Source organism: Saccopteryx leptura, chromosome 1 (genome assembly GCF_036850995.1).
Source record: "Saccopteryx leptura isolate mSacLep1 chromosome 1, mSacLep1_pri_phased_curated, whole genome shotgun sequence".
NCBI classification, from domain to species: Eukaryota; Metazoa; Chordata; class Mammalia; order Chiroptera; family Emballonuridae; genus Saccopteryx; species Saccopteryx leptura.
In genome coordinates, this window is record NC_089503.1 from 203,368,859 (window position 1) to 203,380,968 (window position 12,110).

The 12,110-nt window shown below is 38.5% G+C and overlaps 1 protein-coding gene across 1 annotated transcript in view; it reads left to right on the plus strand.

Moving 5' to 3' along the window:
* The window catches only part of ABHD18 (abhydrolase domain containing 18), a 38,296-nt gene that overhangs the window by 1,915 nt on the left and 24,271 nt on the right, over positions 1-12,110 (plus strand). Inside the window, exons 3-5 of the mRNA XM_066385094.1 lie at positions 4,216-4,324; positions 4,838-4,922; positions 9,513-9,613. Of these exons, the coding sequence (XP_066241191.1) occupies positions 4,216-4,324; positions 4,838-4,922; positions 9,513-9,613 (295 nt within the window). The remainder of the gene's footprint in view (positions 1-4,215; positions 4,325-4,837; positions 4,923-9,512; positions 9,614-12,110) is intronic.

A 12,110-nucleotide genomic window follows, 5' to 3' on the forward strand; every position in this document is an offset into this window, starting at 1 on the left:
TATTACGTATTAGGCCAGGTATTATTCCCCTTTTATAGGTTAAGGTGGCTTACTCAAGGTCACACAGATAGTAAGAGAACTCAGGTCTTCTGACTTGATTTTCCATGACTGCCTCCAAGTGATGACTTTATACCACAGAAGTACATGGAATGCAGTGCATGTAAACCTGGTGGAAATGAATAATCTCTGTGTATTGTACCAATTAAAAAAAAAAGAAAAAATTATTTCCTAGGAACACACACATAGCACCCAAAGTAACTTGTTTAAAAGCCTTTAAAAAACTGTATTTTTAAAAGCCCATGAAAGAGAGGAGCCAATTTTGAAAAGAGATTATAGTATTTACTGAATGTTTCACATAGGAGGTGAGACAGTCCACCTGATCATTTCCCTACATGACTACTTAAAAATAGATATTTACTTCCATTAAACTTGACAGACTGACTATAGGAGGACAATATTTTTTAGTTTATGAATTTCAAAATATATAAAAGGCTGCAGGTGGGATAAAATCTTATACATGATTTTTCGTGTCCGCTGTCTTGTGTACTTTTGTACTTAACCTTGTACAGTTATTTTCATCTCTTGAAACATAAAAGAAATGTTATGTAGATGTTCTTTAGAAGATCTGGCCATTTGCTATATAATCCAGCACAAATAAGCTGGGTGATGATGATAATAAAAATGGTTTTCTCAAAAAAAAAAAAAAAAAAAAAAAAGATTCACCCCTCTAAACAAATGAACAAATCTACCAATTTTTCTACTCTTCTGTATAGGATTTAAAAGAATTAAATTTGGTGAGTGAGGCAAGTAGTGGCTATCTGGGGTATCTAAACCCTTTTTTTGCTACATAAACTTGTATTGAAAATAAGTGATTTAAAAATCAAGTTATAAGAAAAAAATTAGGTCTGCATTTTTGTGGGGTAAAGTTGTACATGGTGGTATTTTTTGAAATTTATATATGCCTTTGAGATACGTATCAACTATATGAAGATAAAAGTCCAGAAAAAATTAGAGTTGCATTGTTTAAATGCTCAACTGCCAGAGTGTTTGGAGATAAAAATACTAGATGGCATAAGAGAGGTGGAGTGCCACTTGAGCAACAGAGCTCACTTTTAGGAAAGACTTTTCATTCCTTGGCACTGTACAGGAATTTCTATTTTTGTTTCACTTTGTTTTTCCCTGTCTCATTGGCTATGCAAAAGTGTAGGCCAAAATTAAGTCAGTTTGGCTTGATGCATACTTCAGAAGTGAATCCTGTTTCTTCAGAAGCTCACTGGTGTCAGACTAGCCTGATACAGGGACTTTAAGTATCTGGAATGACTCCAGGTGGTGCCTCCTTTTGGTAAATTGTAGTTATCCTGACCCTGGACCTGATTGTTAATCTCTTTATGCTGGCACTTAGTAGCAGTTAGCCTTACCTAGAAAGAGCTACATGTGTCCCATAAAACCTGGTAATTCTACATCAGAGGTCCCCAAACTTTTTACACAGGGAGCCAGTTCACTGTCTCTCAGACCGTTGGAGGGCTGGACTATAAAAAAAACTATGAACAAATCCCTATGCACATTGCACATATCTTATTTTAAAGTAAAAAAACAAAACGGGAACAAATACAATATTTAAAATAAAGAACAAGTAAATTTAAATCAACAAACTAACCAGTATTTCAATGGGAACTATGGGCCTGCTTTTGGCTAATGAGATGGTCAATGTGCTCCTCTCACTGACCACCAATGAAAGAGGTGCCCCTTCCGGAAGTGCGGTGGGGGGGACCAGATAAATGGCCTCAGGGGACCACATGTGGCCCGCAGGCTGTAGTTTGGGGAACCCTGTTCTACATTGTTCTTGGACCTGAAATGGGATCTAAATTCTGTCACCCCAAACTCCAGAACCAAACGATATAGTAAGTTACGTGTGTTTGATTTGCTTTCTGTTTCTCATTGATCAGTTGTTGACGGTGTGTAGATATGGCCAGGGATACACCTGCCCTCGATTTGGAGTGCTGACTCTTATGGTCTGTATTACGTGGAATTAAAAGTGATTTGGAAGGCTTTTCTGGTATAGGGGTGAAAATTAGAAATGCCTAAACAGTTTTATAGTAGATTACAAAATATTTTAGTTCGTTATTTTCAGGTTCTTTCCTGTTTTCCTTGCAACTTTCTCCTTTTATGTTTGTCTTACTTGTTTTTATCTATTATCTATTACCAACCTAGGAGAATATTGCCTAGGAAAATGGGATGTCTCATGATCAAGTTTAGTACTTCTTGCTATAAAATATGAGTGTTGGCATTTTTTTTCTCTACTAATATGGAATCTGCTTTGGTATGATGCCATGGTGTTGTAAAAGAAGACATTGTTGCCTTTCCTACTGCTCTAGAGAAAAGACGTGACCTCGAATACTTCCGAAGGCAGTGAAGTCGTATCACAGACTAACACCACAGGAGCTAGTGCAGATAATTACAAGTTAAGGGTTCACTCCCCCAGATGCTGTTACTTCTAATGCCAGCCACACTCAGACTGACTTGGCTACGAATTTGGGAGTCCTGTGACTCCTATGGATTGGTAGTTCGCTAAAACACTCAGAGAATTCAGGAAACCATTCTACTTATGATTACAGCTCAAAGGATACAAGCCCTGGCCAGAGAGCTTGGTTGCTTAGAGAGAGCATCGTCCTGACACACAAAGGTTGCTCGTTTGATCCCTAGTCATGGCATATACAGAAATAGATTGATATTTCTCTCTCACTTTCTCTTTCTTCCTCTCTCTGAAATTAATAAATAAAGATAAAAATAAATAGAGGATACAATTTAAGAACAGTCAAATGAAAAAATGAATAAGGCAAGGTATAGTAGTGAATATGGAGCTTCTATGACCCCTCCAGGGAGAGGGCATTCACTCTCCTGCCCGTCATGTTCATTAACCAAGAAACTCTACTGGAGTTCTTACTGGGGTGTTCATGATGGATTGGTTCATTGGTCATGTGATTCAACTCAATCTTCCAGGTCCCTTCTTTTGGAAATCAGGCTGGCCCAAAGTGAACCCTGCACATGAAATGTTTGGTCTTTCTGATGACTAGCCACAAACTATCCTGAGACTCTCCAGGGCCAACTTTAACTCACCTGATTAGCATAACAAAGGCACTCCTATCAGGAAAATCCAATGGTTTTAGGAGCTCCATGCCAGGAACTGGTTAAAGACCAGATCTTTTTTTATTATACCACACTGACATTTGTCCTTCAAGAAAAACCTTATCAAGCCTGCCCAGGTGGTGCCACAGTGGATAAAGCATCAGACTGAGACTCAGAGGACCCAGGTTAGAAACCTTGAGGTTGCCAGATTGAGTGCAGGCTCACCAGCTTGAGCATGGGATCATAGACATGACCCCACCATAGTTGCTGGCTTAAGCCCAAAGGTCGCTGGCTTGAAGCCCAAGGTTGCTGGCTTGAGCAAGGGGTCACTTGCTCTGCTGTAGCCCCTCCCCCCCATCAAGGCACGTATGAGAAAGCAATCAATGAACAACTAAGGAGCTGCAACAAAAAATGGATGCTTATCTGTCTCCCTTCCTGTCTATTTATTCCTATCTGTCCTTCTCTCTGGCTGGCTGTCAAAAAATTTAAAAAAATAAAATATAGCATGGTAACTATAGTTAACAATACTGTGGCCCTGGCTAGGTAGCTCATCCTGATCTACCAAGGTTGCAGGTTTGATTCCAGGTCAGGGCACATACAAGAATCAACCAGTGAACGCATAAAAATAAATGGAACAACAAATTGATGCTTATCTCTCTCTTTTTCCCTTCCTCCATCCCTCCCTTCTTCCTACCCTCTATTCCTCCCTTCATTCTTCCCTCCATTTCTTCCTCTCTCCCTTCCACTCTCTGCAAAATCAATAAACAGTATTGTATATTTAAACTTGCTAAGAGAGTGGATCAATTTTTTAAAAATATTTTATTTCTTTGAAGATTTTATATATTGATTTTTAAAGGGGGAGATGTGGGAAGCATCAACTATAGTAGTTACTTCTTGTATGTGCCTTGACCAGGCAAGTCTGGGCTTTCAAACCAGCGACCTCAGCGTTCCAGGTGAACTGTCCCACCTCAGGTCAGGCGAGAGCAGGTCAATTTTTAGTTTTTACCTGATATTTAAAGAGGTGTTTAGAAAATTGACCTGCTGCCTAAAGTGAAATATTTTAAGGTCATTTAAAATTTTGTTTCATAGATGTTTGCTTACTACAGATGGGTGTGAGCAAGTTAGACACTCTGTACCGGAGACTTCTCCTCACTAAGCTTTTCATCAGAGGATGGGGGAGGCCGGAGGATCTGAAAAGGTAACCACTTTTCCTGAATGTTTGTTTTATTTTCTCTAATTATTCTTCTTGTTTTAACTCATAAATTAAGCTATTTTAAATGTATGTAATTCAGTTATAAAAATAAAGACCCCTCAGAAACACAAATAAATTCTTAACTTTAATAATTATTAAGTTGTTTAGAGTTTCTAGGGACTGAGCCTTCTTGGGTAAATTGAATTTGTAATGACTACAAGGCTGGTATGTACTGTATAGCTCGTGGAATATCTGGACTTAGGAAAATGAATTTTCAAAATGTGTACCTTTAATTTTTAGTCTTATGTATGTTAATTATTTTCTGAACAATGATTTCTTGCCTTTTTTCCCATGATAAAATGTCTAGCAAAAATCCAACAGCTTAATCTTTTTCTTTCTGAATATTAAAATTAAGTTTGAACATGTTTTATGAACTGGACTTGCTAGTTTTTACTCACTATTTGTAGTCTCAATATATGGCTGTACTGAATCTCTTCCTTATTTCCCTTACCACAACAGACTCTTTGAATTCAGAAAGATTATTGGAAATCGTGAGAGATGTCAGAATCTGGTTTCAAGTGATTATCCAGTATACATTGATAAGGTAATCAAGTGAAAGAAATGCAATTATAGAAATTTTGGTTTAACCATAAATATGGAGCAAAAAGAGGTTGAATGTTAAGAATATAATAACAGGCCTGAGCTGTGGGGGTGCAGTGGATAAAGCATCAACCTGGGAACGCTGAGGTCACCTGTTCAAAACCCTGGGCTTGTCTGGTCAAGGCACATATGGGAGTTGATAACTTCCAGCTCCTCCCCCTTGTCTCTCTCTGTCTCTCTCCGTCTCTCCCCTCTCTAAAATGAATAAATAAAACCTTTTTCTTTTTTTTTTTTTTGTATTTTTCTGAAGCTAGAAACCGGGAGAGACAGTCAGACAGACTCCCGCATGCGCCCGACCGGGATCCACCTGGCACGCCCACCAGGGGGCGACGCTCTGCCCACCAGGGGGCGATGCTCTGCCCCTCTGGGGCGTCTCTCTGCCGCGACCAGAGCCACTCTAGCGCCTGGGGCAGAGGCCAAGGGGCCATCCCCAGCGCCCGGGCCATCTTTGCTCCAATGGAGCCTCGGCTGCAGGAGGGGAAGAGAGAGAGAGAGAGAGAGAGAGAGGAAGGAGAGGGGGAGGGGTGGAGAAGCAAATGGGCACTTCTCCTGTGTGCCCTGGCCGGGAATCGAACCCGGGACTTCTACACGCCAGGCCGATGCTCTACCACTGAGCCAACCGGCCAGGGCCTAAATAAAACCTTTTCAAAAAAAGTATAATAATGGTAAACACTAAAACATGAATACAACATAGATTTTCATTTAATATTTTAAAAATCCTTGTCTGTCCTAACTGAATGCTTATAATAATTATATTCATTTAAAGTTGAGCATATACTTGCTTAAATATAAGAAAATATTTAGGACTGAATCTTTTTAAGCCTCATTTTCTACATTTAGGGTTTATGAGGGTTAAAATAAATTATTCAACATTTCAGAAGAACTGGAAGTAACACAGGGAAGTACTCTAGTTGAAGAATCACTACATGAGAAGATATTAGCAAAAACAACTGTTGAATAACATTAGTGCAATGGTATGGGATACAGTTAATTGCTGAGAGAATGGTAGAAAGAAAATGCTATAAAATTAGAGAAGATGAGAAAATACACGGAGGTCGTTGAATATTAATCTGTTAACAATGTTAAGTGAGTACCTACTTACTGTATTTGAAATAGTTTTGTCTTTAAGCAACCACATGTTTTTTTGTAAAGTATTTCTAGGTTTATGTACCTGAATACAATTGGGGAGGGGTTACAAGTGGGTGGGTGGGCTTTCACATCTTTCACTGAAAACTCTACTTTCTATATATTGGGTATCATTAGGAGATTTCATTTTTCAGATATATTCCACTGTTAAGAACAAAATTTTAACTGGAAATTCCTCCTCTACACCATCTAACTGTTCCTCTAGATTTAGAACATTTCTTCCTCAAATTTTCTAAACATTTCTATTTTCTCTATTTAATTCTAATTTCTAAATTGATTTTTTTTCCCAAGAATGAGTTATTGTGAAGGTGATGGAATGCTTCTTAAAGATTTTCTTCCTCTCTCCAGCACCTCTCTTCACTCTCTCTCAGGTTTTTTAAAAAGCAAGATATAATTCACATGCCATAAATTCATGCTTCAAAAGTGTACAGTGTAGTGTGTTTTTATAACATTCGCAAAATGTGTAACCATGACCTCTCTCACGAATTTCAGAACATTTTTATTGCTCCAGAAAGAACCCCTGGACCCAGTAGCTATCCCTTCGGATTTCCCCACCCTCCCCCTGCTGGCAATCAACCTGCTCTCTCTGTGGGTTCACCTATCTGGACATTTCATAGAATTGAAATCATAGAATATGTGGTATTTTGTATCTGGCTTATTTCACTTAGCAAAGTTTCATGATTCATCCATGTTGAAACATGGACCAGTACTTAATTCTTTTTATGGCTGGATTGTATGGATATATGACATTTTATTTATCCATTTATCAGTTGATGGACATTTGAGTTGTTTTGGCTTTTTGACTATTATGAATAATAGTGCTATGGACATTCATGTACAGATGTTTTTGTGGTTATATGTTTTGTATTTATTGGCTGTATACTGAAGGGTGAAATTATTGGCTGATATGGTAACTCTGTGTTTAACTTTTTTTTTTTTTTTTTTTTTTGTATTTTTCTGAAGCTGGAAACGGGGAGAGACAGTCAGACTCACTCCCACATGCGCCGACCGGGATCCACCCGGCACGCCCACCAGGGGCGAAGCTCTGCCCACCAGGGAGCGATGCTCTGCCCCTCCGGGGCGTCGCTTTTGCCGCGACCAGAGCCACTCTGGCGCCTGGGGCAAAGGCCAAGGAGCGGGAGGGGAAGAGAGAGACAGAGAGGAAGGAGGGGGGGGGAGTGGAGAAGCAAATGGGCGCTTCTCCTATGTGCCCTGGCCGGGAATCGAACCCGGGTCCCCTGCACGCCAGGCCGACGCTCTACCGCTGGGCCAACTGGCCAGGGCCTGTGTTTAACTTTTTATGTTTAACAAACTGCTGCTGTTTTTCCAAAGTGCACCACTATACAATACATTCCTATAAGCAGTGATAATGGTACCAATATCTCCACATTCTCATCGATATTTCTACTTCTCCTCGCCATCCTAGTGTAGGTGAAGTGTATTTTATTGTGATTTTTTGATATGCCTTTCCCTAATAACTATGATGTTGAGCATTTGTATGTGCTTATTGGCCATTTGTGGCCAATTTCTTCTTTGGAGAAATATTTGTGAAATACTTGCTTCCTCCCCGGCCCCTCTGCTATTGTCATGTCAGTACCATAGAAGGGCTACAGTCATCACTGACTGTACCATAGAAGGGCTACAGTCATCACTGACTGTACTATAGAGGGGCCACAGTCATCACTGACTGTACCATAGAGGGGCACAGTCATCACTGACTGTACCATAGAGGGGCCACAGTCATCACTGACTGTACCATAGAGGGGCCACTTTTGTCAAATAAGGCCAGCAGTTGCTCCCTGGTGACTCCGGCACAATAAGGCAATAGCTGATACCCAAGCGTGGCTCTAGCCCCAGTTGCCCATTTAAAAAAAAAAAATTATTGATTGATTTAAAGGGGGGAGAGGGGAGGTGGAGGCAGCATAGAGGAGCAGGAAGCATCACCTCACTTCTCGAAGTATGTGCCTTGACCAGGCAAGCCCAGGGTTTCAAACTGGCGACCTCAGTGTTCCAGGTTGACACTTTATCCACAGGTCAGACCCTGATTGCTCATTTTTAATTGTGTTATTCATGTTTTTATTGTTGAGTTATAGCTTGCTTAATTTTCAAATCTCTATTATATAAGGCTCTAAATTTGCTTTTTCTTTTTACCAAAGGCTCGTTTATCCCAACATTGTTGGGATGAACTATTTATTATTCCCTTCACATTAGTTTATACTGCCATCTTATCAATTATTCTTTTTATAGACTATATAAGATGAAAACTTTAAACTGTACTTACAGGCAAAACAAGGATTAAAGTGAAAAGACTTCTTGGATTAAAAATTTCACATTATACATATGCTAGGTCCTCTTACCGTTTTCAAAAAATGCAGTACAACCTCAATTAAAACATTTAATTTACAGCTTTGGTCCATAAAAGCCTCCTAAAATTATTTTGTAAAGAGCCGTGAGAGTACGATCAGATTGGGAATACCTGAAAAGGAAGCTTGATAAGTAAAAACTGGTTCCATCATGTATCAATGGGTGTTATAAAGCTGCAGCCTGACCAACACAGCATGATACCGGCCAGCAAGAAAAGATAGATGACTAAGACCTCATAAAGGATTAACAATAATGTGTCAAACTTATGAAAACTTACTTCATAGTAAAGAAGCATTTTATGTCACTTGCAAAAATGTGGATTATTTAATAAGTGAGGTTGATAGAACTGGCTAGAATTTGTATTTTCAGTAAAGCTGTATGTATGTGGCATCAACAGATGCGGGTTTTCATTTGTTTCTGATTTCAATGTGGTGCATTCCTGCTAATTCAATTTTGAATATTGGCCTGATAAAATTGTTTTGTTTAAAAAAAAACACAACTATCTGAGGGGGGGAAAGTTTAGATATTTTATATTACCAGATGCCTTTGCTATATATGTAAATGTCACATTTCTTATTTGATGTGTTGACATGACTTATTATATTAATAGATTGCTTGAAAATGAGTCATACTAACATATTTGATATCAACCCTTATTTGATTTTGTAAATTATTTTTACAATTTGTAAATTGCCCTTAAGTTTACTTTTATATTGTCTAATTCTAACTAGTATTTTATTTGGAGTTACTGCATATCATTGTAAAAATGAGGTTTATTTATAGTTTACTTTCCCAACTAGACTGTGTAGTACAGGATATAGAAGGAAAAGGAATGTGTGTGAATTAGAGACATGTCCTTAGACAGCAGTGTGTGGCAAAAAAAAAAAAAAAAAAGGTGCTGTACATAGTAGGCACTGGAAAAAAGTTCATAATTGAATGGAAATTTTTATAGAAAAACATTTTTCTATAATAGACAGAGATATCTTGTTCACATGTATACATCTTGGTTTTGTTTTTCTTTTAGATTGAAGAGCAGTCAGACTGTAGGATCCTTGATGGACACTTTGTTTCCCCTATGGCCCACTATGTGCCTGATATCATGCCAATTGAATCTGTTATTGCAAGGTAAGAATTTTTATGTAGAAGGTTAAAGTACGAAGTTATTTGTGTTCATTTAAATTATAACAATATCAGTGCCATGCTATTTTAAATTACTTAGCATTAATGATAATAATTACTTAGCATTATTTCCATTATACATGTGGTAGGGGAAGAGAGTGAAATTTTAGAGCTTTAGTTATTCATTTGAACTTAAGTTGTTCAGCTGAAAATACACTGTAATAAATATAAAGTGTTTTTTATACATCACAAGGTAACCACAAAAATAAAATCTATAATATATGAACAAAAAAAAAAGATAAATATAATTAGCCTGACCATTGATGGCACAGTAGACAAAGCATTGACCTGACATGCTGAGGTCACTGGTTCAAAACCTAGGGTTTACCCAGTCAAGGCACATCGAGAAGCAGCTACTATGAGGTGGTGCTTTCTGTTCCTCCCCCTACCTTTCTCTCTCTCTCTCTCTCTCTCTCTCTCTCTTTCTCTATCCCCTCCCTCTAAAATCAATAAATGAAATCTTTAAAAAAAAAAAGAAGAAATATATCACTATAGAAAATCATCAAATCATAAAGGATTAGAAAAAAGAGAAGGAAGAAACAAAATGTTTATAAAACAACCAGAAAACAGTTAACAAAATAGCTATAGTGAGTCCTTATCTATCATTAATCATTTTAAATGTAAATGGACTAAATTCTCTAATCAAAAGGCATAGAATGGTTGAATGGATAAAATAACAAGACCCAATATGTGATGCCTATAAGAGAATTATTTCAGATGTAAGAATGTAAACAAAGTGAATGTGAAGGGATGGAAAAAGACATTCCATGCAGTGGAAACAGAAGAAAGCAGAAGTAGCTAAACTTATATCATACAAAATAGACTTTAAGATAAAGATTGCCCTGGCCGGTTGGCTCAGTGGTAGAGCGTCGGCCTAGCATGCGGAGGACCCGGGTTCGATTCCCGGCCAAGGCACACAGGAGAAGCGCCCATTTGCTTCTCCACCCCTCCGCCGCACTTTCCTCTCTGTCTCTCTCTTCCCCTCCCGCAGCCAAGGCTCCATTGGAGCAAAGATGGCCCGGGCGCTGGGGATGGCTCTGTGGCCTCTGCCCCAGGCGCTAGAGTGGCTCTGGTCGCAATATGGCGACGCCCAGGATGGGCAGAGCATCGCCCCCTGGTGGGCAGAGCGTCGCCCCATGGTGGGCGTGCCGGGTGGATCCCGGTCGGGCGCAGGCGGGAGTCTGTCTGACTGTCTCTCCCCGTTTCCAGCTTCAGAAAAATAAAAAAAAAAAAAAAAAAAAAAAAAAAAAGATAAAGATTGAAATACGAGCCCTGGTCTGGTAGCTCAGTTGGTTAGAGCATCATTATGAAGCACAGAGGTTGCCAGTTTGATCCACGGTCAGGGCACAGACAGGAACAGATCGATGTTCCAGTCTCTCTCTCCCTCTCTCCCTTCCTCTCTCAAATCAATACAATAAACATTTAAAAAAATTTGAAATAAGAGACAAAGGAGGTCATTATGTAATGATAAAGGAGTCAGCCCAACAAGAGGATATAAAGTTTATAAATATATATATATATCCACCCAACATAGGAATGAAATATATAAAACAAATATTAACAGACCGGAAGGAAGAAATAGGCAGCAATACAGTAATTATAGGGAACTGCAGTACTCCACTTTCAAGAATGGATAGAACATTCAGACAGAAAAATCAATAAGCAAACATTGACTCAGACTACATTTTAGCCAGATAGACTTAACAGACATTTAAAGAATACGTGCATTGTATCCAACAGAGAAGAACATACATTCTTTTCATGTGCACAAGGATAATTCTCCAGAGTAGATCATGTGAGGCCACAAAACAACCCTCAATAAATTTAAGAAGATTGAAATCATATTAAGAATATTTGTTCATCACATTGGTATGAAACTGGAAGTCAGTTACAAGAAGAAAACTAAAAAATTTACAAGTATGTGGCAGTTAACATGCTACTAAACAGCCAGTGAGTCAAAGAATAAATTTTAAAAATCTTGAAAAAAATACCTTAAGACAGAATGAAAATGGAAATACAACGTATCAAAGCTTATGGGATGCAGCAAAAGCAGTTCTAAGAGCAAAGGTTATAAGGATAAACACCTACATCAAGAAAAACAAAATATTTCAAACAACTTATGTTTATACCTCAAGGAATTAGAAAAAGAAGAATAAACTAAACCCAAAGTTAGTAGAAAGAAGGAAATAGCATAGATCTCAGTAGAAATAAATAAAGACTATAAAGACAATAGCAAAGATCAGTGAAACTAAGAGCTGTTTTTTTAAAGAGATAAACAAAGGAGACAAACTTTTAGCTATACATACCAAGAAAAAGAGATAAAAACAACGCCTGACTGGTAGTGGTGTTACAGTGGATAGAGCATTGACCTGGGAGTCTGAAGTCCCAGGTTTGAGACCCTCAGGTCCCCCGCTGAGGGCAGGGTCGCTGGCTTGAGCATGGG